This window comes from Ambystoma mexicanum, chromosome 9, assembly GCF_040938575.1.
Source record: "Ambystoma mexicanum isolate Mex_15411 chromosome 9, UKY_AmexF1_1, whole genome shotgun sequence".
Taxonomy (NCBI): Eukaryota; Metazoa; Chordata; class Amphibia; order Caudata; family Ambystomatidae; genus Ambystoma; species Ambystoma mexicanum.
In genome coordinates, this window is record NC_090931.1 from 796,188,113 (window position 1) to 796,214,488 (window position 26,376).

A 26,376-nucleotide genomic window follows, 5' to 3' on the forward strand; every position below is an offset into this window, starting at 1 on the left:
TGAAGCCAATGGGCGCGGCTCGAGCTATTTATACCAGCAGTGACGCCGACACTGAACGGAGCCCGTTGAGGGACAATCGACGCCACAAGCTCGAGCACAGCGCCCTCTGGCAAAAAAAAATTCTGAAGCTGACGATAACGAATATCAAAAGATGAGGAATACGTGGGAGGAACATACAGTCAAAAGAACGTTATAGTTGGTAAGTAACTTGTTCCACTATCTCTAATGCGTGTGCTGTTACCCTAGATGAGTGTGCCTAATCTTAATATTGTGCAGTAACCTATTTAATTCCTAACTGTGTCTGCCTTAACTGCACCCCTGGCTACACATCTGCTTTTGGGAATTTTCCACAGCTCACTCAATGAAAGGAGCATTTGCGTCAGACCCCGGCACCGCTATGCCGTTTCACTGTGCACCTCGAGTCCCATTTCATCAGTTCTAGATTCCCCCCGGTATCCCTGGTATGTTTCATGAATCATTTACCTCTCATTTAATCATGCATGTGTCCTCGCTGGAACTTGTAAACCCTTATAGTTGTTTTACTGACCCCTCAGCCCCAAAGACTTTCAATGATGTGCTCTCCGTTGTTCCAGTATCATCAATGACTCTTCCAAGAAATCCTCCATTTAAACAGACATTAGGTGTGTACATGAAATTCCAGTCTCCTACCTCACATTATTATATGCAGGAGCTCTACCGTTCTGCCAGCTTTACTCCACACCGCTTTAGATGTAATATTTTGCATACAAATACATATTAGACCTCACCGCTCCATACACGTGACACATTTGCTCCACAACACTCCTCGCTCCACATATAATACACCCGCCCTGCAACTGGACTCTCCGGGCAAGCCTCCACCATCCCGTAACTTTATCCTTGTCCATAGAACTCTTTACTTCCTCATAGGCAACTAGAGTAAGGCACCCTATTATGTCCAGACGCATCAGTATTGCGCTTATGAATGCTTATCGAGGCTTATGACAGAGCACAGAACGAACATAGACATGACAAACTGTGAGATCCAAAAAGTAAAAACGATCGATATTTCGTTAACTGCTCAATCGTCTAGGCGCCACAAATCCTGGTAATTTTTTTCAATAAACTCTGCTCTTCTGAGTTGGTCACAGAAACATTTTCAGGAAGGCCCACTAACCTTAAGTTCTGCATCCTAGCTTTTAAATCCAGCTCCAAGTTTTTTATTCCATTTTAAAAAGCTCCTTTCGTAAATCATTATAGGCTCTGTAGCTTCCAGCAATTTTCATGGATAATACTGCAGACTCGATCTCCACCGAGACCGCACTGGGCCAACAATACAAACTAAACCGGACACACAGAACAGTATCTGATGCATCAAGTCAGAGATCAACAGTTGGATCCAGGCAGCAAGGAAACAAAGAATCGGTCAACAAAAAACTGAGTTCTCAGGGTACTTTGAAAGGCACACTCTCCTTGCCAGCTCTACTCCACTAACCCCCTCCTTCCTGACTCCTCCCCCACCTTCTTGTACTCCCATATCACACCCTCTTACTACTTGACTCCAACCTTTGATGTTACTTCTCCTACTCCTAGTCCAATACTACCTCTCTGCTTCCTCTATTACTCCTTTCATACAACTACTATACCTCTGCTTCCACTATTCTCAACTGTTACTGATGCTCTCCTACCACTGCTACTACTCTCCAACCACCTGCTACCTACACATCTCCTTTTCCACCAATCTCATTCAATTCACATTCACTCCTTGCACTACGTTCTATCCATCTGCCCCACAAAATACGAACAGTCCCTCTGCAGCGCTCACTGAACAAATACCTGAACTTTCTTCAATACAACTTCACACTCCTTTGATCCTTCCTCCTGCTGGTCTCTCTCCACCTGCAGTCCCTTGGTGACCTCACATGGATAACCCACGCTGCCCACTTCCTCTTTCCTGCTTAAATACCCCATCCTTCATTCTGGTTGGCCAGTTGTCCCAGACCAATCTCCTGGCGTCACTTCTCCCCCCAGGGCTTGTGTGTGCAGTTTCAAAAGGGACTTGACCCACCCACTTCTTCCATGCGGGATTGCTGTCTGAGGACTCTGGAGTTGATGACTTTTGGCGTTGATGACTTTTGTGTCAGTTCATTTTATTGTCTGTGGTCTAGTGTTTTGGTCTGTTACGGACCGTGGGCTTGTGTGCCAGTCCCGTTTTCATTGTAGTCACTTTATGCTGCTGCAAGACTATACCAAGTCTTGGCACGGCAGGTGGTGGCTTCACTCTGCTCTCAGTGGCCCTGCAATGCTGATCTGTGTGGCTGGAGCTTCATGCTGGTCTGTTCCTGCAGTGATTGCTTCACTTGGACTCAGTTACAGAGAGGGTATATTGGGTTACCCTTAGCTGCAGCAAAGTAAAACCAAACTGAGAACCTAACTATGTGGAAGAGTCGCCCTAACTGCAGGGGACCCTTTCCCAGGAGAATTGGGAAATGTTGGCGAGTTCGGTGAGTTCTGGGGTGAGGGTAGACGATGAGAGAAATGTTTCACTAAGAGGCCGGGTTACTGTTCTCCTAATATAGGGGCAGTTTCTGAACAGCGATATAGCTGTGATAGTGGATGCAGGAGCATTAAGGCAAAGGGAATGCAATGGTGCTGATATGCAGCAGTGGGGGCGTTGTCTGATGCTGTATGGGCCCTTGTCTGAAAGTTATTGGAAATTCTGTTTGGCATCCACAAGCCTGGAAGATTTGTGAGACCCATTGGAGGAAGCTGAAGAAATTTAAAGTGCAGTCTCTGCCCCTGATGGCATGAGCCCTTTGATCCTGGAGCAGAAGTAGTAAATGGGACGAAGCATGAATGTTTTGCTCACTTGCTGCTGAGATTTTAAGAAATTAAGGTGGAATGGAGTGCCCAAGACTGAGGTGCCAAGGATGGGAAAGGAGGAGTTAGCAATCTGAATGTGCTCATTCACTCATTCCACAACCAGAAGCAAAAAAAAAAATACACCCTACCCGCACCTCAATTGTGCGTTGCTCAACGTGCGCTCTCTTCCCGCGCATGCCCTGGAAATAAACCTTTTATCTAGCCAAAACCTTGACATACTAGGCATCACAGAAACTTGGTTACATGATGCCTCTGGCCCAGCCGTCACATTAGCCCTACCTCCAGGCTACACCAACCTCAGACAAGACAGACCTGCCAGAATAGGAGGTGGAGTAGCCCTTATCCACAAAGATTCTCTAACCATCAAGCTCAATTCTAGCATATGGGGCGGTAATGCAGATATCCTATCTGCTAAACTAACCCTCTCGCCCAATGACTCCATCAACATTCATATCCTATACCGGCCCCCAGGCCTCCCCTCAGACTTTCAAGATCACCTCACCCACCTACTTAGTGACATCAAAAAATATTCAAAAAATATACTTTTAGGAGAGTTAAACCTTGGCTTCAATGACCCCCAAGGATGAACCCACCACAGCACTAGCCAAAGAATTGCTAGAACTAAGATTCAGCCAAAGAGTTTCGAGCCCTACTCACTCCAAAGGCTGCACCCTAGATTGGGTGATGGATCACAATTGTGTGTCCACTATTACATCGAACACGGTCTACCCGTGGACGGACCACACTTGCATTCAATTCACTATCCCCACAGCCCCCAGCTCCAAAGCCCTCACACAGGCCCCAACGGCAAAAGCAAGAAGCTCTAGAAAACTCAATTTGGATAACCTCCGACCATATCTTACCATAGCTTGACATCCCATGTCTAGCACCCCCGTTCTCACAGGATCCCAACATACTAGCAGACATCTTCAAAGACACGCTCACCAACTCAATAAATTCAATAGCTCCACTCAAATGTAAGGAAGAAAAAAAGTCCTTTCACTGCAACTCCTGGTTCTCGGATGAGCTCCAAGCCCTTCACTCACAAAAATGTCACGCTCAACAAATCTGGCAGGCCAACCCCAATGACTCAACTAAAAACAATTTCAAACAGATAGTTCTCCAATACAAAGAAGCTATCGTCAGAGCTAAAGCCAACTCTTTTAATGATAGGATCTCTAAGGCTAATTCTAAAACCAAAGAGATATTCACAATTTTTAATGAACTTGTCACACCTCCAACCAGCACAGATGAGATCATTAAAGACAAAACCTGGTGTGCAAGCATTCAGTCCGCAATGCTTAATAAAATGGACCTCCTCCAAAAAAGAATTCAAGACCACTAAAAAGCCCTTCCTAGCCAGCAGATGCCCCCTCTAATACGAGCTACGCACAATGACTCCCACCCCTCTCAATTCTCTTTTAGGGACACCACTGAATTAGAGGTCATTGATCTCATCAAACATCTTAAACCTTCCCTCTACAAAGGCGACATATGCCCTCCTAAAATCATTAAGGAATGTGCCAAGGACCTCACCCCCCTCCTAACGGCTTTCATTAATGCTTCTTTCAGAGCAGGATTGTTCCCGACAGCCTCAAAGAAGCATGGGTATTGCCCCTTCTAAAAAAAAAAAAAAAACTTCATTAGACCCAGCACTGTCCAACAACTATAGGCCTATAACCACCGTCCCTTTCCTTCCCAAAATCCTTGACAAGGCGGCTCATTGCCAGATCCAACTCTACTTGGAAATCAATTCCATACTAGGTAAAAGACAATCTGGGTTCCGCAAAGGACACGGAACAGAAACTGCTCTACTAGACCTAAAAAACCAAATCACACAGATCATGGACAAGAGCAAGCCTGCCCTCCTCCTGCTCCTCGATCTCTCGGCTGCCTTTGATCTGGTAGATCACAAGACCCTTACCACACATCTTACACAAGCAGCCCAATTCTCCAAACAAGCAGCTTCTTGGATTACCTCCTTCCTGGAGGGCAGAGCTATGAATGTATTCTCTAACATAGCGAATGCTGACCCCACTACCATACACTGCGAGTTCCTCAAGGCTCTAGTACAGCCCCTACTTTGTACAACCTTTTCACGAAGCCTCTTTTCGACCTACTTGACTCTGGGTATAGCATATACGAATTATGCTGACAATACCTAAGTACTCCTACCACTATCTGGTTCTTATGACCAAGACGCCACAGCATTACACAAAATCTACACTAAATCCAAGCTTGGATGGCTGCTAATGGCCTATGCCTTAATGGGGATAAGACTGAAATTCTTATCCTCTGACAAAAAGCCACCCTAGCCAAGCTAGACCTCCAATACTCCAACTTTAACATGGACAACTCCATCATCCCAGTCTCATCTTCTGTAAAGACGCTAGGCGTCTACATTGTTGCTACTTAATCAATGAACAAACAAGTTAGTGCTATCGCCTCCGCTACAGTACCAAACTTATAAATGCCATATAACCTTACCTCTCCAAACCTAACTGCCTCGCAATAGCTAGAGCAACTATAGGTGCTAAACTAGACTAATGTAATGCTCTCCTAGCAGGCAAATCCACCAAATATGTAAACAGACTTCAAACTACACAAAACAATGCCCTTCGAGCAGCCCTGAGCATCCCTAGAAGGGACCATATCTCCCAAGCCAGACAGGCCACACAGCACCCACGTACTTATCAGAAACTATATCTAGAACCACCTCTGCGCGTCCCACAAGAACCCAGTACGCCAACCAACTCCACATCCGCAAAGTTAAAGCAGGAGGGATTGGTTTCTCTTACATAGCCCGTAAACTATACTATGAAACTTGCTACCCACCCCCTCAGAGCTGAAACCTTCCCTCCCTGCCTTCCGTAAAAACCTCTTTCTTGAACTAACCTTCCTCCACCCCTCACCATTCTCATTCATGTTCCTATTGCCTCCAACTGTAATTGTACATTGTAATGTAAATGTCAAAAATTGTAAAGGATAAATGTAGAACTCTGTAACCAAGTTTGCACACTCTCTGTAACAAGCGCCTCGATGCCTCAGGGCTGCTGTGCGATATACAAATACAAATAAATGAATGAGTGAAGAGAGAAAAAGTTGGAGGGCTCAATTAAAGCAAAGGCTGGGTGAGGATAAAAATCCACTTCAGGAGGGAAACAAATCCAACTTTGGTCAGAACAAGAATTATTATAATAATTGGTTATAATTGGCTTAATGAAAGGTTTCTAGGCGCAGACCTGGGATTTGATCCTGTGTTGCTCTTCGTCGTCTTGCTTCCAAGACTAGCGCGTTGCCAACGAGCTATACTATCGGTGCCAATTAAGTTACTGGCATTAACTAATAAGCATACTACATAAAAATACAACATATTACTAGTAGAAATAGACGGGTGATATAGGCTTAGTTGATTTTAGATCTGTGGCACCTAACAAAAATGCACGACAAATGATCTGCTGCAAACAGACTTTATTCTTGACATGAGGGGTAATCTGATAAACACTTGAAGGTACCAGGGGTTTCTCTTTAACTGAAAGGGTGTTTATTTCTTGAAGCAATCTAGGTAAAAGGTGTAGAAATTGGAAACAATACAGGAACTTGGTTTTCCTGTCTATTATGGATACTGGTCTTCATTTGTTTCTCTGTTTCAAACAGTACTGGGTTTATAGCACTCAGCTGGATTCTTGACACCTGATGCATAGGGTGGGAAATGGGATCAATGTCTATATGTTTTTGTGGTTTGTCTATAGAAGGATTGAAGGGTTCTTTTCCCTGAACAATCCAAGCAATAATGTATAGGGAAAGGATAAAGTAGTATTTCAAACTGTAGAGCGTCACAGTTTTCCTATCTACTTTGGATTGTGATCTCGCTGTGGTAACCTATTCCAAGCCCATTATCTGGGATGTAACACCTCGTCTTCTTGACACAGTTTCAGGTATAGTGCCACACTCACTGTGCTTTAAGGTCATAGTAACCCACAAGCTCTGCAGTGCCAGATATTCCCCCTTTGTATTACCCTGATGAGTGAGGGTGGCCTCACCGCCCTCTCTGGTCTCCCGAATTTTGTCCTGTCTTCCAAGCTTGGGGGGTTGGTGGAGAGTATAAGAAGCACATGTATAGATAGACATTTTAGGATGTTTATGAAAAATGAAAAGGTTTTTTGTGCTCTGATGCATCCCAGGCTGCCCTGGGCTGTACGTAATGAAGTAGACATGCGGCTCAGGGATGCAAACGAGAGCAATGCAAAGCTTAGTAACGGCACTAGAGAAGAGCACTGTTAAGTAGATTGCTGGTGGACCCCTCCTTCCAGGAAGGCCTTTCTGCTCTGCACTCTGGTGCCACTTTAGTTAGCTTCTGCTATGCTCAGTCCTGCAGAGCTTTCTGTCCCTGCGCAAGCACCGACACTGCCGAGCCGCCATTTCTCCTGCTGCTTTTCACATAGGCCACCACCTCCAAGCACAGCCTGTGACTAGCTTCTTCACCCGCTCACCTGTCGCAGCCAACATTTGTGGACACTCCTGACTTGCACGTTCTGTTTCTTGCATACAGACCTGCTAGTACCACGCTGCTTGGCACAATCCTGGGCGATCCCGACATCTGCAGGGCTTTCAGGACTTCCTGGGGGGGGGGGGCATTCAGCCAAATGGAGGTAGGAGCCTTCATAGACCGTCTTCTGCACTAATAGCCCACCCACAAGGACAGGAAATGGCAGGGTTCCCAGGACTTGATCCACCTCCAGGAGTCAATTTTAAGGACACCTGGGACGACAAGCAGCCTTGGCAAATGCCAGAATAAAGTAAGCCACCATTGAGAACTCCTTTGTATTTATAAAGTGGGCACTTATGTTATGCGGTTTCCAGCTGCGTTGGTAGTTGGGATTTGTAAATAGATTTCCATAGTGCTGGTATTGTGTAAGGAATATTGGACCTTTAAAGACACTGTGCAGACCGGAACCTTGTGTGGAGCCTTCACTGATTGTATTTACCTGTACATAATTGTGTTCTATATCCATGGTCTACTGAAAGATGATTTGTCCTAACACCATCTCTGGCAAAGCTAGAGACTAACTTGCCAAGAAGATCCTGAAAAGAACACTACACGTGAAGTGAAGTGAAGTGAAGTGAAGTGAAGTGTGTTTTTTGGGTGCCTTGTGTGGAGCAATTTAGTGATCCTACCGATTACCACTTCCATTTCTCCATTTCCAGGTAGGTCACAGCACTGGGCTGAGGGCTCTTGTAGGCCAGCTTTCATGGTCCACAGAGTCCAATCCAGAATTTGTGACTGTCATGGTTCATAACGTTAAGGAATCTCTATAAATGAAGGTAGACAATTAAGTCAACATTCCAGTGTAGGGGAGGATACTGGCGATCTTAAGTGAAAAGGTGTACTCCAACAGTGGTCAAAGGCTCTTCTGAAAGCAATAAAGGACACGAACACGAAAATAAACTTGAAGGGTTTTAATGGTGCAAGCTCAAAGCCAAAAAAAAGTTCTATATCTAAATATTTAGAAATGGTCTGACGAATAAGTGACAAGTTCATCAGCACTTGCCAGTAGACGAGACCCAAAAATGCAGGAATGGGGTCAAATGCAGTGCACCTCATACACTGGTTAATGATGACTGGAGTAAGCTAAAAGCAGTAAAAAGAGAAACGGAGTGCATAACTAATTTTCCAGAGATGACCTTGAATCACTGGCATCAAGAAGTAAAGCAAATCCAGCTACGTTGATTGTAGTTGGGAAAAGATGAAACATTCTATGAAAATCTGAAAATACTTATCTACTTGAAGGATAGATGAATTCACTCCTCTATTCATCTTTTGTTTTTATGTGAGAGAAAATGGTGTCTCAAAGCGGGAGTGCAGACTTTCATAAACAGCCATCCCTTTATGCATTACTTGCAGAAAGTCAAAAACCTCCTAATTTGGACTTCCAGGCCGATTCATTCATCTTTAAGTGAAATTAGATTATAGCTGAAACAACTCAATTGCACAGTAGGTTAGATAAACATATGGTTGGACGATGCCGAGTTGATCCCCTACCAGGTCCTTGAACACATCAAATTACCATGAGTCACTGATCTTGCAACTAAGGATTTAACTGAGAACTTGGAGAGCACGGCCAGGTGCTCAAACATCAAGGTATTTGGGATCTCATAAGGAAAAATAGGGACCAGATTTCTGTAGATTATATTAAGCAACTGGATTCAGAAAAACTGCCCATGTAAAGGATAATGGTAAGTATTCTAAAATTCAAGAAGCCCAAAGAGTTCCATTTAGGACAAATCTCATTCAATTGAGACCACGATCAAGAAGGATTCTTATGAATTTTTTGAAGTTTGTTTGAAAGAAAACCAGGCATGAATATGAACAAATAAACCACTTAAGTAAGATGACCTCACGATAATAATTGTTTGAGATATAAGCAAGGATTCCCTTGCGAGGAGTTGGAATCTGGGAAAATACTTAACAGATTCCAGTGGGTCTGCCCTGTGGGGCCTCCAGACTCATCTAAACTCAAGGTCCAAAAAGGAGGTAGAATTTATTACTGTAACACATTGGAGGAAGCCAAGGCTCGGAAAAATCATGCTAAGCAATTCACCAACATGAGAAATGGAAGTAAATCCATCGTCTTATGCCCTAAAGAAGATTGTGATAATGTCTCATGGAACCTGTGCACTTTCCTGAACTGTATTAGGTTGACAGTGATTTTAATCACCTCTTTGAGCTCCATCTTGATCGGTATCTTAAAAATCCCTCTTTTTAACATTCTTAGTCTTTTCAGTGCCCTTCAAATATGCAAGTACACACTCACTAAAAAGTGGTCTCCTTTTTGCCACAAGGTATTGTGAGGAGTCGTAATGCGAGGCAGACAACTATTTGATGATTTATCAACATATGCCATTTTATTCTTAAAGCAAATCTATTCAAAATGCCTCATTATCCCTACTCTGCTCAGGATTTCCCTGCCTAACCCTAACCAAAGCTAAGGGGAAACACTCTAAGACAGAATAATTGGCCCTCACACTAAGCAACAAATACACAAAGAAAATATATGGCAATACAACATAAAATGAATAACATTCAGTCTCTGGTCAACCTTCTAATGTCCTGGGTGATTTCCGTTACCCAGGATTCAAGATCAGTTCTGTTAGTGTTCAACCAAAGAAAGAAATATCTCAAATCAGTTCTTGATATTTCAAAGTCAAGGTAAAAGTTTGTTAACCAAAGTTCCACTGATGGCAAACCTCTTCTCCTTGGTGAAATATCCATTTTTCTTTTCTGAGGCTTGTGGAGCTGCTTAGATCACATGCTATGCATAGACCGACATCAAGTGGTAGCCACGAGTATTACATTTTTTGTTTTCGAAACTCTGATGCCGACAGGGCGTGCCAGTAATACTATCCGTAGTGTGACGTCCACTGTACCCATGATCTTTCATGCGTTGAGGTCCCTCAGATTGTTTTTTTCTGCCATCGTAGTAGGACGCATATCGCGGAGTTCCTTCTTGGCTGATGCCATTACTTAGTAAAGTTTAAACTTAGTTTTTTATTTCTGTCCTTTACAGAACCGTACACCGCAAGATCTCCGGCAATAGCTTTTGAGGACAAGACCATCCGTCAACGACGACGACTCCCGTCTCGACGAACTTTGTCTGCGACCTTTCCAGGCCGCAACTGGCCTCAGCCCTGCACAGTAGGTAGAGCGGTGGGGAGGTTCATATTCCATCTCTAGAGAATGCATTTTGCCAGGCTGCCATCTTCATACACTATGGAGAATACTCCTTTTAAATTCTGCCCTTCCTGTAACAGGAAGTTTCCCTGGAAGGATTCACACAGAGTGTGTGACCTTTGCCTCCATAGGGACCACGCCGAAAAACCGTGTAATTTCTTGCAAATTGTTTGGCCGAAAACTTTAAAGGACCGCAAGACTAAACGCTGGGCCCACCACGCCATGCAGGCCGAAGCTGCCATGGACATAGAGGGAGCCTCCAGGGATGGCAGCGTCGGCATTAGTGACGCCGAGGGCAATCTGGATCCAATGGATTCCTGCATGCGCGCAGGTCTGCTAGAGAAATTACACACGGCAGCTCAGGCACCACCAGTACACACCACGCCAAGCACATCCCACTGTGGCCGATGTCGACCATGTCCTCGACCGATAAGCCACACGCGGTGTTGAAGGGAAGGTCAGAACATTCCTTGTCCTCTGGGCCATCGCGGTCGTGATCACCACATGACAGGCCCCAAAATCCGTTTCCGACACCACGTCCAAATCTGGGAAGTCCTCGGGTTCCAGTGACTTGGCGTCAAAAAACGCATCGACGGCCCCTGGAAAAAAATTAAAAAGCACGTTGCTGACACCCTGCTGAAGGCCAGAGCATCAAAAAACTCTAAATCTTTGACGCTCCAAGCCTTAAAGTCACAAGATACTAAAAGTAGTTATCATTCTACCCCGGAGGCTATGCATCATAAACCAAACCCCTGTCTCAGAGCATTTACTCACACCTGCTCCCTCAGTGTTGCCAAGCTCCTCCCAATGGACCCCAGAACAATTTGATAGGGTCATAAGGAGAATGTCCAGTTTTGTAAATGTCTTTGATCAACTGCCTTTAAGCACTCCCTTGTGCACCCTCTGCTCAAGAAACCCTCTACTGACCCCCTCCATTCTGGCAAACTACCACCCTATCTCTATCACTCCTTTCTTGGGCAAACTTCTGGAGAAGTTGTCTATCACTCAGGTGACCCTCCACGCTGAATCTATTGGCTGCTTCCATGCCATCAGTCTGGCTTTAGAGCATCCAGAGGCATGTACACTGCTCTTCTGAACACCCATGAAGACCAGCTCTCAAGAAACTAACACTCCATCTGTCCTCATTCTGCTTGACCTCTCCTCTGCCTTTGACACGGTTTACCACAACATCCTGATTGCACGTCTCTGCGACACCCTGGGAATCACAGAACAGGCTCTGGCGTGTTTAATCTCCTTTCTTTCCGACTGCCCATCCCAGGTGGCACTCGGATCCTTTATCTCGACTATTGCTCCCTCAACCTGTGGTGTTCCCCAGGGATCTAACCTCTCTCCCTGGTTCTTCAACGTCTAAATGGCTACCTTGGCACGTGTGATTGCCACTTTCACCTCTAACTTACAGTGGATGACACGCAAAGAATCTTTTGCTCACATTGACTGTCCGCTATTCAGTCATTGTGTGCTGCCAACAACCTCTGCTTCAACGCTAGTAAGACTGAGATCGCCCGCCTTCCCACTTTCACTCTGGCCAGCCTCCCTTGGACCTGTGCCCACACCCACCTGCGAGGCAAAAAACCTTAGTCATCTTCGGCTCCACTCTCTCATCTCACATCTCTAAAAAGTCTAACTATCAGCTACACCTCCTCAGAGGTACTCTACCTTTTCTCACTTTCCCCAAGAGGCTCACTGTCTTCAGAGCCTTGGTTCTCTCTAGGCTGTACTATTGCAACAGCCTCTTCCTCAACCTCCCTTCTTCTGCCTTGCGCCCTCTGCAACTCATCCAGATTAGAACCGTGATTTATCCTTGGCCTCCAGTCCAGGCACTGCATCTCTCCGGCGCTGAAATCACTTCACTGACCCCCTGTGGCTGCAATAATAATAAAGTTCAAGACCCTCTGCATTGTACGCAAGGCTTTCTGGGGCCTGGGACCTACCTACCTGCAACGTTGCCTACCTAAATACTGTCCTGCACGAGCCCTGCGCTCATCTACCTCCAACCTTCTACGAGTGAGCCGGTTGTCCAAGCAGAGATTTGGAGGGAGATGCTTATCCTAAGCAGGTGCCTCCCTCTGGAATAGCCTCCCTGCCGCCCACCATCTTGAGCCTGACCTTCTAGTTCCGGAAACTCCTCAAGACCTTCCTCTTCTCTTCCTTCGCTCTCCCTCTACCTTGCTAACCAAGCTCTCTACTCCTTCTCTCCCTCCTTTTCCTATCAGGTTGCTGACTGGCCGCCTGGTGTACCTCAGAGTCTCACTGGGCCCGAACCTCCCCCCTCCGCCCCCCGCCAGTCCTCTCTCGCACTTGCCTCAGGGCCCTACACCCACCCACCTTCACAGCACTTTGAAATAACCTTTGAAATAACTTTGAAAGAGTGTCTCTCTACACTTGCCCCAGTCTCCACCATCTGGGTGCACTTGGACCTCCCCCTCCCTATTACTATCTATGCACTTGCACGATCCAAAGGCAACGTGCCCGAAGATCGTCTGTCTGTTCTCCCTTGTCGTCTTCCCTTAATTGCACTGGTAAAACTGCAGAATCGCAGACAAGCCAATTTGCAGTGGGTCAACTGTTAAATGTATTTACACACTTACTCTGCCTTTGAAGACTATTATCGTCTCAGTATTTCAAGGGCTCTGACTGACAGTTTTTTTTCCCCATGTTCCCACACTCATGGAGTGCTTTGAAACACTTTCCTGTGTATAGGTGCTTTGTAAATATACAATACAACACCCAGATCAACTCCACAACCTTCAGCCCCCCCACCCCCGGCCCTTCAAGGCGAGGCAGCAAGCAAACAGCCTGCCGCCATGAGAGCCTGCCTAGACGCTATTACCTCGTCATATCAAGACGTAGGTCAAGATGCAGATTATTATGACACTCCAGGCTCACAAGACCCTGGCTCATATTCAGACCAATGGGACACAGGGGACTAAGACCAATACTATAATGGCGTATACATCATCCAATCCCCACACCACACCAACCAACCAGTAGCTGACTCCCCAGTAGACAACCAGCTGCAGTACAATGACCTACTTTTAAAGGCTGCAGAACACTTTAAGATAGATACCCAGGAAGCTCAAGTCAATAAAGACTTCGTAGAGGACATCCTTGGGGATAAGAAAGCAGCAGTTTCAATCGGTCCAGAGGCGTATTCAGCCCTCACTACTTAACCCCAATCTGACAAGGGCAGTCAACCCACGTTTCGACCAGCCCCTCCGGACCCTTTATACATTCGGAGGCAGCTAAAGCCTGACTCTCTAGTATCACCACCACAAGAAAGAGAGCAGGAACACCTCTGGCCTCTGCCCCTGACAAGGAGAGTAAGAAGATCTACACCCTGGGCAGGAAAGTAGCTTCAAATAAGAATAGCTAATACTATGCTAATATCCAGCTATAATTGCCACAAGTGAGACGAGGTCGCACAACAAATAGACTTGCTTCCATAGCCCCTAAAAACACAGCTCTTACACACTATCACTGAAGGGAGACTGGTAGCAAGCTGCATCCTTAAGAATAACTTAGACGCAGCAGACAATGCGGGGCGAATCGTGGCAGAAGGTACTCTAATCATACTCCATGCATGGCTCCGTCAATCGGGTTTCAAATTTGAGACCCAGGCTACCCTTTTAAACGGGCCCATCGAGCCCAACGCTTTATTTGGCAAAGTGGTCGAAGACGCATTAAAAAGCGCAAACACACCCTCAAATCCCTGGGACAACTCACTAACAAACACTTTGGGCAGAGAGGAGGCTCAAATACACGCCGGTTTAGAGGACCGAGCTCCCAGCGGTCCTACAATTACAACCAGGGTGGCCAGAGTTCACCCTGGGGTTCTTCACAAGGGCAGTCCCCCCAAAAGAGCTTTCGAAGGGGACAAAGAAGGTCCAGAAGTAGGGGCAGAGCCTCCTCAAGAGGGGGCTCAACCCCTCCTAAGCAATGACCACCCGCTACAGGTTCCCTCCCATGCCTCTCCAGTAGGAGGTTGTATTTCTCACTTTACCAACGCATGGGAGGGGATCACGTTGGACAAGTGGGTACTTTCCACCGTGGCGGGGGGCTATTGCATAGAGCTAATACAAACACCAGCCAACCATCCGCCAAGACAAAGGCAAACTACACAAGAACAACGCGTCCTATTAGAAGAAGTCAAAGCATTGCTACTAAAGGGCACCATAGAAATCGTCGAGGCGAACCAGGTAAACCAGGGTATTTATTCAATGTTCTTCCTTGTACCAAAAAAAGACCCCAACAATGCGCCCTGTCCTAGACCTGCGCCCTGCAAACACCTAAGTCAAGCCACAAAAATTCAGCATGACAACGCTACAGGAAGTAATCCCACTGCTAAAACGGGGAGACTACATGGCAACCTTGGAAATGAAAGATTCTTACTTTCATATTTCAATGTTCCCAGCGCACAGAAGATTCTTGTGCTTCCAAATAGCAAACCAACACTACCAATTCAAGATGCTACCTTTAGGCATAGCCACCGCTTCAAGGGTATTCACCAAGGTACTAGCAGTAGTGGCAGCGCACCTACGCACGAGAATCAATCCCAGTGTACCCTTATCTGGACGACTGTCTGATAACTGGGGAATCCCCCCCCAAATTTGCAAGCAAAATACCCAAAGAACAATCCATCTTCTTTTCCAATTGGAATTCTCAATCAATGAAAAAAAATCCGTCTAGTTCAGTTCTTAGGAGCTGTCATAAAGACAGAAGAGGGTCTAGTCTTTCCGTCAAACGAAAGAGTGCAAAACAAACTGGTGCAAATACCTCAGTATCTAGCCGTTCGCCAAATAACCAGACGCAAAGCGGTGCATTTGCTCGGGATGATGGCTTCATGCATTTACCTTGTCCCGCATTCACGGTTGCGCATGCACCCAATGCAAGAGTGGTTAGCGAAACAGTGGTCTCAGGCAAGCGGTCAGTGGGACGATCTAGTGGTTGTTTTGCCAACCCTAGTTAAGCGCTATGCTGGTGGACGAAGGAAAATCCGTTGAAGGAAAAACCTTTTCACAACCCTACAGTGCAAGTGATTGTCACAACAGACGCACCAGTCACTGGGTGGGGAGCCCATTACCTTCACCACACAGCACATGGCCTGTGGATCACATAAACCTTTTAAGAGCTACTAGCAGTGCTCAAAGCCCTACAAGCTTTCCAAGTGCGTCTGTCAGGTTAGACAGTCCAAATCCTCACGGGCAGCACCATTGCCATGTTTTACATACACAGGCAGGGGGGCGCACACTCTCCAAGTCTGTCCAGGCTAGCACAAAAAAATGTGGAAGTGGGCACTCAAGCGGAACGTGTTCCTAATGGTGCAACATGTTCCAGGGGAATTCAATTCTCTGGTGGACTCATTAAGCAGAGATCCTCTACCCAAGAACATGAGTGTCGGCTCCGCAGAAACCTCTTAGACGATGTTGTCTCCCTATGGGGCTATCCTTCCTTACAGGCTTGTTCGCCACAAGCCAAAACGCACAATGCCCAGATGAACTGGTCAGGGAATTTTTCCTACGCTTTTCCCGCAACACTGCTACTGAGCAGGATAGTGAACAAAATGCACCAGAAACAAGTGACACTAAACCTAGTTGCTCCTATGTGGGCGAGACAACCTTGGTTTCCGCATTTGAGCAAACTGGCGATGTGCGATCCAATCAAACTCCTGTGCCCCTTCAACATGCTCACCCAGCACAGGGGAACAACGTTACACCCACACCCTCAATCCATGAACTTGGCAGCTTGGCTCCTGAAGTCATAGAATTTGGCCATTTAAAACTACCTCAAAGGTGTATGGAAATCCTCAAGGAGGCACGCAAAGCAAACACCAGAAACTTAACAAAGGGAAAAGATTTGTAATATGTTGCCAGTCACAAAATGTAATCCTGATTGAATGTACTCCATCACACATTGTTCATTGCATGCTTCACTTACTAAACTCCAGTCTAGTGTTCAGCTCAATCAAGGTTCACCTAACGGCTCTATCGGCGTACACCACTTCTCAAAGCAAGGTGTCCTGGTGGAAAGGGAAAGTCCCTGTCATTAAGGCATTCATGGAAGAAGTAAAAAGGCTTTAGCACCGCATTTCAAACCCGCCTCCAGGGTGGGATCTAAATGTGGTATTCGCAAAGCTCATAGCCCCCCCCTTTGAGCCTATGCACAAATCCAGCCTTAAACACCTAACATACAAAACTGCTTTTCTGGTGGCCATCACCTCATAAGAAGAGTCAGAACTACAAGCCTTATCAGTGCAAGAACCTTTCTTTGTCATCCACAATGACAAGTTGGTACTAAGAACACATCCTAGGTTTTCACCTAAGTTCATATCCAAGTTTCATGTCAACCAGTCCATTGAGCTGTCTTGATGCCTACCCCCGGGCATCTGGATCAAGCCCATCAGCCCCGGGAGCAGGCATCCAGATATTTAATAAAACCCCAGCAGCCCCGGCTGGGGGCTGTCTGGGTTCAGTCCTGGCGCCACAGGCCGCCAGGCTCATAGACTTTACTCACCTCATGCAGACCATGCTGCAAATGAATCCAAGCCAACGTGAGGCCTGGATGGGACTGTTTTACTACAGGGACTATTTTTTTACTCGGGTGTGGTTCTAGGGACTTCTTACCTGGAACTACTTTGGAGGCTATTTAAACCACGCCCGAACAGCAGCACATGCTTCGCGTTATTCTGCATCCAGCAGCGTAACGCTCGCTGTGCCTGCAGTCAGCATCCAGTCTTCAGCCATGCCCGTCTCGAATCCAGAGCTCCTAGCAATAGAAGAAAGAAGAAGGAAAGGTTAGAAAAGAGATTATTTCAATCCTTACCTGAATTCCGGATCCATCACATCTTCGAACTGAAAAAGACATTATTCTACACGCGTCGCATCGCCAGCTGCAGCGCCGCGCCATACTCGCCAGTCCTCACAGCATTTTTGATCCGGCGCAGCCTCAATCATTCTCTCCGCCGAATTCCACCATCTAGGGGACAAAATAAACATAAGGTGAGAGAGAGAGCCAACAAATACAACCTCTCCACCATAGACTTACCTGATTAACAACCAGAGGCATTATTCTGTAACAAACCGCAACTTCTTACGCCGCACCTGTAAGGAGAGAGAACCCCACAATTTATACACACGCATCTTTGGCCGGACAGTGTTGGGTAATACAGACTCTTACCTGAACACCATCAGCTGCCACAAGACAATCTTCCCTTGGACCCAGCTGCAACACAAGAAAGGAATGTACAAGAGTGAACATCGGACATATTGAACTCTTTGAACTTTATACTTACGGGTTCTCACCTGGAACCTCGGAGTCCATATTCATCCGGAACTCTTCCAACACCTTCAAACCAGTGAAGTAACTGGTATCTACGCGCCCCTGCAATTCACGCAGGATGGAGAGCTCATCATTTACAAACATAAGGTGAGCTTACTGAAAGTGAATATCGGTGGGGAGAACAGTGGGGTGCCATAACTAAAATCCACGGGTGGCTAAATCCCTTTCTCCTCTTGCAGGAGAATACTTCTACGGGTCAAGCAGACGAGATTAGGCGGTGCAGTCCAGTCTGTCATCTCTGCACTACGCTTCACGTTGGAGGAGGTCGCAGCTGTCCGGGTCCGATCGACGCCCCTGTGGGAGCCAGGTGAGCGTTACAGAACTACCTGCTTTCTTTCAAAACCCTTCAAGCTCAGCTGAGAAAAACCTCCATACACTAGATGTAAGGAGGGTGGTTCTTTACTATGTAAACCAAACAAAACCACTATGAAAAACAGACCAACTGTCTGACTCCATAGTACCTGTCAGGGAAGGGGATCACTTTTCAAAAAATGCCATCTCCAAATGGATAGTGAAAGGCATACAGCTCTGCTGCTCTCTATCAAACAAAACTGCCTTTCATACCAAGAGCTCACTCTACCAGGGGTACAGGAGCTACTTTGGCCTTCATTGCAAACGTCCTGCTGGACGCCATTTGCAGAGCAAATACATGGAGCACTATTCATACTTTTACTCGGCCGTACTGCATTGAGACACACTCGAAAGCCGATTCACAGGTGGGACAAGCAGTGCTAACACATCTATTTGCTGCGGTACCTTCTCACAACCCATCAACTTCTCCAGACACTGCTGGCTAATCTATCCGTAGCATGTGATCTAAGCAGATCCACAAGCCTCAGAAGGGTTACATTACTCACCATATTCTTATTTCTGATGCTTGTATCTGCTTAGATTCGCAATCGCCCACCCTTTCTCCCCTGTGGAGTAGAAGGTGCATAGATGTTTTCTGGCTTTATCTACTCTTATTTGCTTTATTACATCTGTACTCGCGCTACACTTCATGCTACCTCATATCAGAAACAAAACCATCTGAGGGACCTCAACGTGTGAAGGTCATTGGGTACAGTGGACGTCGCACTAGGGATAGTATTACTGGCACACCCTGTCAACGTCCCTTTTTGAGTTTCAAAAACAAAAAATGTAATACTACGCTGCTACCACTAGATGTCGGCCTATGCATAGCATGTGAATCTAAGCGGATACAAGCATCAGAAATATGACATTGAGTAATGTATCATATATATATATATATATCGCTCTACAGAATAGTCAGAGCTTGCGTCTCTCGCAACACTTGGAGAGATGTCCACACTGCAAGATGCCAATCAGACAAATGAATAGCCATTAGTGCTGCAAGTCTTTAAGAAAACGGGGAAGATGTAACCCTTTGTTGACCCCAAAAGTGACATAAAAACATAATAAAATGACCCCTAGGGGACCGTGGTAAGGTTCTCATGGTCACAGGAAGACCATCCAAAATTCGCAAATTCAAATATCTGTGAACATGCACACAGTTGTGTTTGAGAAATAAAATGTCACTTCATAGTGCAACAAAAACATGCCCCATGCTGCAGGGCACAGGGTCACCAACCAATACAGTACTAGGTGTGGTAGGTACTCGCCTGGTAGCTTATTCTCATCAAGACTACCGGAAAACACTTGATCAAGACGAGTGGGGAAAAAGTTATAGCAGTAAAGCAGGATCTCTAGGATTTAACTGGAAAATATGATGATACTTTACTAGGCTGTTATGACAGTCAGGAGGGCTGATGCAAAGCTCCAAAATAAGGATAAAGCTTACCTTGCACTTGGGATAAATGGGCGTAGATCAACGCAACCAAAAAGCATGCGTATGGACAGGGAGATTAGGATCAGGTAACAACTATTTATATCAGGATCCAATATAATGATTCTCTTCTCTGAAGACCAATAATCTTTCATTAAATCACATTTCTTCATGAGCAACACAGTTTTGTACTGATGATTACACAATATTTCTTCAGTGGATATAGCACTGTCTTTGTACCACAACTGTCTACCACATTGTAGTACTTCAATGGATCTTCTTCCTGGTCCACTCGCCTGCCAGGACTGTCCCTTTCCTTGTATACTCGCCTGCCAGGATAAAAACTCCTACTACTACCAGTTCTTTGTGGTGAGGATTGCTTCAAACCTTCCACAATTACCTTCTCAATGGGGGAAATTAAATCAACAGCTTCATGGATGATTCTTTGGACCTTAAATTAACCGCCAGAGGGTTATAACTTCTTCTACAAGGATACAATACACATTGACAATGTCTCTCAAGGATTCTTTTGCCCCAGGTAATGCAGATTATATTTGCCTCCTCCTAATGATTTTTATAAGGAGGGCTTATTTTCTGCCAACATTGGTTTTCTTTAATTGCCTTTCTTTGGCTTAGGCAATGCTTGTTATAGTCTTCTTTTATAAATGATCTTCCTTTCTGTAAATCGTATTCGCTTTGTTTGAATATTGTTCCCTTTAGGCTTTTGGTAATGGAGGTTCCAATATTCTCTCTTTCTTTTTCTTTCTTTCTCTCTTTCTCTCTTTCTCTCTTTCTCTCTTTCTCTCTTTCTCTCTTTCTCTCTTTTTCTCTTTCTCTTGAGACAAGAGTTGCCTCAATTCATTAGTTCAGTATTTTTCTTCTGAGCCAGCTGTCTATTTTCGAGCGCCCGCGGTCTTCTAACAATGGCCAACTCGGCTGTCTTTCTGTGCATCTCCCCTGGACCTGCTTCTCCGGATGATTGCTATTCTGGATGATTGATCATCCAGAATATCAATTACTCCTTTTGTTTTAAACCAGTGATCTTCAACCTTTGGCTCTCCAGAACTTCAACCATCCCTCGCCAGCATAATCAATGGCGGGAAATCATGGGAGTTTTAGTACAAAACATCTGCAAAGCAACCGGTTGCAGACCCCTGTTTTAATCAAACGGGTCAAGACTAAGTTCCTGTGTCTTATTTCATGTATGATTTGATATGATGATATGGCATTTATAGCGCACCTATACACAAGATGCATGATCAATAAAGCATACAACATCTTTAATGGTACTAATCCCTGCATTTATTTCTTGGGCCCAAACTCTAAATCAAAGTTCTGAGTGGATTGCAGTGTGTTAACTTTGAATTTTTGTTTCAGAATGTGCTTGCAGGTGCCTTGTTTGGCCCTGCGCTGGGACTTTTCGTGTGCTGTACACTGACCTCTCTGGGAGCTACTTGCTGCTATTTGCTTTCTAATGCCTTTGGGAAACAGTACGTGGTTTACTATTTTCCGGAGAAAGTGTCAATGCTTCAGAAAAAGGTAAATGGAAACTTACTACATTTCAGTCCATGTATAGATGAAATTTGTTAGGCTTCTTACAGTGAGACAATAATTAACTGCTAGAAGCTAATTGCTCTTATAGCAACAGAGGGGTTTCTAGTGAATAATCCTGTTTGCTTTTTCTGTGAGAAATATCCTTTACTGTTAATTAAATGCAATACATTCATGTTTGTCTGCACATCTTTGCTAATCTAAAAAAATTTACTTAAAGTAAAATGGGGGTTTAAGCTAAGAAAATATCGGAATTAAAGGTGCTGTGGATGGGGGGAGGGCTACACAACCTTCAGCACGAAGGCAGGGAAACAACAGATGTGCCTCACTTCTAGCCTCATAACCACGAACTTCAATGTATCGCAGGTTTGAGAAGCATGGCAACTCCAACTTTGGAACCAGCTTGTTTCAAGCCGATGGAAGGGAAAAACTTGGAACTTGCTGAAGTACAACAAGTGCTAAAATGGCTGATGAATCTCTCCCGGGGTCTTTAGCTAATCGTTGAGCTTTTTCGTGCCTTAAATGGAATTGTAGAGGCTTTGCCCATTTACTGAGACCAGAGGGTTCTGTCGATTCTTTTTTTGGCTAAACATAGTTGTATTTGTCTGCAAGAGACCTGGGCAATGGACCCTTTGATATTAGATGGCTTTGTGGTGTATCAAACATATTCAAAAAGGGGCATAATGGGTCGTCCATTTGGGGGATTACTTATGGGGGTGGCAAACACATTGGTCTCCAGAAGGATTAATTGTAATCAAGAGGACAATCTCATGGCTGTGGAGGTGCAGTATAGAGAGGAATGTAGTCTTCAAAGATTCCTACTTGTAAGCCTTTATAACCCTCCAGGAGCAGTAGTTGGGGGAATTAATACAAGAAGCATTCCATGACTTAATGATATCTTGGACAATAAAATCAGGCAACTCTGTGGTAGTAGTAATGGGGGACATCAATTGCCATATGACAGGCGAGGGGTTAACTTCACTGAACCCTTAGCTAAATGAGAAGTGTTTAATGACCCATGGGAAAAGGGAGACGGAGGGTTTAGGATGGATCCAACTGTTTGAATCCTAGGAATTGGAGATGATCAATGGCCGTACGTCCAGTGATAGGCCGGGGAAACATACATGGACAAACGGAGCAGTCTCTAGTACCTTAGACTATATATTCATGTGCCCCATAATGCAGTTGGAAGTTATAGACATGAAAGTAATCCTTAATAATTGGAGCGATCACACAATACTTCAATGTTCCCTCCACATCACTAGATCTGTCCCTGCGACAATGAATATCAGCAGAATAAGTGCCAATAACGCAGGGTCAGTTAAGAATATAAGGTTGGCAACGGAAGCTCTTGAATCCATGCTTACCTCTAGTTTCCAGGATTTTAATGCCATGTCCATTAACGCTATTGAAGAATGGATTTTGGCATTCTTGGGCAAACATGCATTCTCTAATATGGGCTTCATGGTAAGAACTGAGGGTAACAAGCCACCTTTCAATAAAGAGATTAGAGATGCCAAGAGGGGTCTGAGAACTGAACTCTGTAGAATTAAGGCCATGAACTTTCCAGTGGTACAATACTGCGATAGAGCAAGGAAAGTTAAAAACGGATATAGAGGCTCTATAAAGAATATAAAAAAGGCAGAAAGAAATAGCGCTTATCAAAGGCTAGTGCAGACTATCTGCTCAAAATATATGTGCAGTATTTGGTCACTCTTGACTGAGGCAAGGGATAATGTTAAAGGTCAATTAGCCAATCCCATTAGCGGAGGTGAACTGGGTAAAATTTTTAGAAGGACGAAATTCTGGGGACGATGAGATTGTGAACATACCATTGAGAAGAGCTCCGAGACATCCTCCTTTTGATTGCCTATGAGGCAATCTTAAACAAAATAAAAGATTTAAAGACCTCGAGAGCCCTGGGCCCCAACGGGCTGGCTTATGTTATGTTACGTTACTTTGCATTTATATAGCGCCTTATGTACCATTGGTATGGTCTGAAGGCGCTGGTAGGTTGAACGCCCTTGGGAACCGAAGTTGAAGTCAGTAGAGGGAGTCAAAGGTGCGTGTGAGCACCGGATATGTGTGCAGCTGGTGTGGCATTCGTGTAATAGCTGCTTCTTAGCGGTAGATGTGGTGGTTGAGAGGTCAAGAGTATGTGTTCGTTCTGGCAGGATTTATCCAGACCGATTGTGGCTGCGTTAGGCCTGAGGAGAACGCCTGGCTGGGGGGGAGGGGGAGGATTTGTAACCAGCAGTGTTTAGTTAGTGATGGGGAGTATGAGGCAGATGTTGGTATGAGAACAGCTATACTGAATGGATTCATAGTATCGCTGTGTTCTATTTGAGTGGTGGTGTTAAGAAGAGAGTAAGGGTGGAATGTGAATATGGTGGTTTACTTTAGGTGCTTGAGATCACGCCCATTCCAATAGTTCCATGAACTTCATCCGTTTCATTTACTCTGACTGTTCGGTGCATTACGACCGTTTCCTTTCAATGCTCTTTCAGACGTTCCATGCCTTCCAAGCCATTGCATGTACGTCACGCCATTCTGTGCACTCCAACCTGTTCTGTGCACTCCAACCTGTTCTGTGCACTCCAACCTGTTCTGTGCACTCCAACCTGTTCTGTGCACTCCAACCTGTTCTGTGCACTCCAACCTGTTCTGTGCACTCCAACCTGTTCTGTGCACTCCAACCTGTTCTGTGCACTCCAACCTGTTCTGTGCACTCCCATCCGTTCCATGTACTTCAACCATTTTATGCACTCCTCCTTTCATTCATTCTACCCACGTTATCCTTACTCCATGCTTCATCCATCCACACTCGTCATCTTCACACGTTCCATTCACTTCATTAGTTCTAGGGCACGCTATCGGGCACACTTCTAAATTCAACCAGGGTACTCTATTAGGTACCCTTCTAAAATTCAACTTTGCACAGAGAGGATAATAGGCAACCCAATTCAACTCTGCACAGAGAAGATATCAGGTACACGTCTAAATTCAACCAGGGAGCGTTATCTGGCATACTTCTAAATTCAACCAATGCATGCTAATAGGCACACTTCTAAATTCAACTTTGCAGAGAGGATATTGGGTGCACTTCTAAAGTCAACCGGGGCACGCTATTAGGCACACTTCTAAAGTCAACCAGGGCACGTTAATGGGCCTACTTCTAGAGCCAACCAGGGCATGGTAATAGGCACACTTCTAAATTCCACTTTGCACAGAGAGGGTATTAGGCACACATTCTGAAGTCAACCGGGGCACACTCTTAAAGCCAACCAGGGCATGTTAATAGGCACACTTCTAAAGTCAACCAGGGAAATGGGTGCGGGGAGGGAGTAGAGGGCAAGGGGATTCTGGGAAATTTCTATCTAGATGCGACGCGAGCTAAAGTTCAGAATTCCAAACTAGTGTGGCATATGCTATCAGTCACATTTCTGTCTAGATGCGGTGCAAGCTAAAGTTCAGAATTCCAAACTAGCGTGGCACATGCTATCAGTCACATTTCTATCTAGATGCAACACAAGCTAAAGTTCATTTCCCTACATGTGTGGCACTAGCTAAGATTGGCAAGTGAGTTCATATGCATCACCAACAAAATGGAGAAGGCCCGGAATGGCCCAAATTACAACTTTACTCACCGCGCATCCGCCGGCTGCCCTGGGAGGACTGGGAATGAGGGGGATCTCCTTGCCAGGACCAATCACAGCGGAGAGGCGTGTGGGGGGGGGGGATATATAAATGGAGGCGGGAGGGCCGGGAATCAGGAAATGGGTGCGGGGAGGGAGTAGGGGACAAGGGGAATACCTGGGGGTCAGGTGGACCGCAGATGCCACCAAAAGGTGGAGAACAGGCAGCAAAGCTTCTGGGCACACTCACCGAGCTCCGATGGAAGAAAGGAGCTGGTGAGGGTGCACGAGTCGATAGACTCGCCTGGGCAGGCCAATGGAAGTGGGGTGGGCGGGAACTGCAGGCAGGAGGGCTGGGAATCAGGAAATCGGTGCGGGGCGGGAGTAGGGGACAAGGGGAATACCTGGGGGTCAGGGGGACCGCAGATGCCACCAACAGGTGGAGAACAGGCAGCAAAGCTTCTGGGCACACTCACCGAGCTCTGATAGAAGAAAAAGCGTGGTAGTTAAGAACTATCCAGAGTTTTGGGCCAGTCTACTCCCCCACTCTTGGCAAACCGCAATCCTCATACCCAAATTTAAAAAGGGAAATTGATTAGATCCCAACAATTACAGGCTTCTGTCTGTTAGACCTAAAAGGAAAGCTTTTTGCCTCACTGCTGTTAAGCGAAATGCAGAAATGGGTAGACAATGCCAATATACTAAGTAAATTCCAATGTGTACTCCACCACTCACAATCTCATGGTGATGGATATCTTACGCACTAGAGCGATTTAGTAGGGGGCAGCCTCCGCTCTTTACATCGATTTTAAGGCTGCCCTCGACTCCATCCCAAGAGACCGACTGTGGCTAAAACTAGAAGCTACGGGCTGCCCGGGGGGACTCCTGTACTATCTTAGACTTCGGCATCAGAATACCACGGTCCAACTCAAATTAAATCAAGAAGGTAACATGACTGAAAAGGTGCTACAAAATAGGGTGGATTAAGCAGGGATGTGTCCCAGCACCTCTCATCTATAATCTATATGTCTACCACATACCAGCAGCAATAACAGAAACCTATAATTGTCTGCCTAAAATTGGTGTGGCCCCCTGTGCTGTGCTAGCATATGCCGATGAGTTGGTATTATTGGACAACATCATAAGCGGACTCCGACGATCTGCGACCGCCTTATGGGAATATGCTAGCGCAAATGGCCTGACCATTAATTTGGATAAGACTAAAGGGCTGAGATTCACTTGTAGAAGAGCTTCCCGTGTTAACCTGATGGTGGGTAAAATAAATATACCATATGCGCCTTCTTACCGTTACCTGGGAGTTGAGACTGAGCCTAACAGTGACTATTGCGCTTGCAGACAAGCACGTAAAATCAGAGCAGCGCAAGTCACCGCATCGATTTCTATCTTTACGAGCAAGCAGGGTGGCTTTACACTTTGGCACGCTGAAGAGCTAC

At 45.6% G+C, this 26,376-nt stretch overlaps 1 protein-coding gene across 3 annotated transcripts in view; it reads left to right on the forward strand.

The window, feature by feature from the left end:
- Positions 1-26,376, forward strand: part of TMEM41A (transmembrane protein 41A) — a 218,607-nt gene that overhangs the window by 120,259 nt on the left and 71,972 nt on the right. For 2 of the 3 annotated variants that reach the window (XM_069615745.1, XM_069615746.1), the window contains exon 3: positions 21,114-21,275. In XM_069615745.1, the coding sequence (XP_069471846.1) occupies positions 21,114-21,275 (162 nt within the window). Of the gene's footprint in view, positions 1-10,430; positions 10,559-21,113; positions 21,276-26,376 lie in introns of all 3 variants that reach the window. The other variant, XM_069615747.1, reaches the window with a different exon arrangement.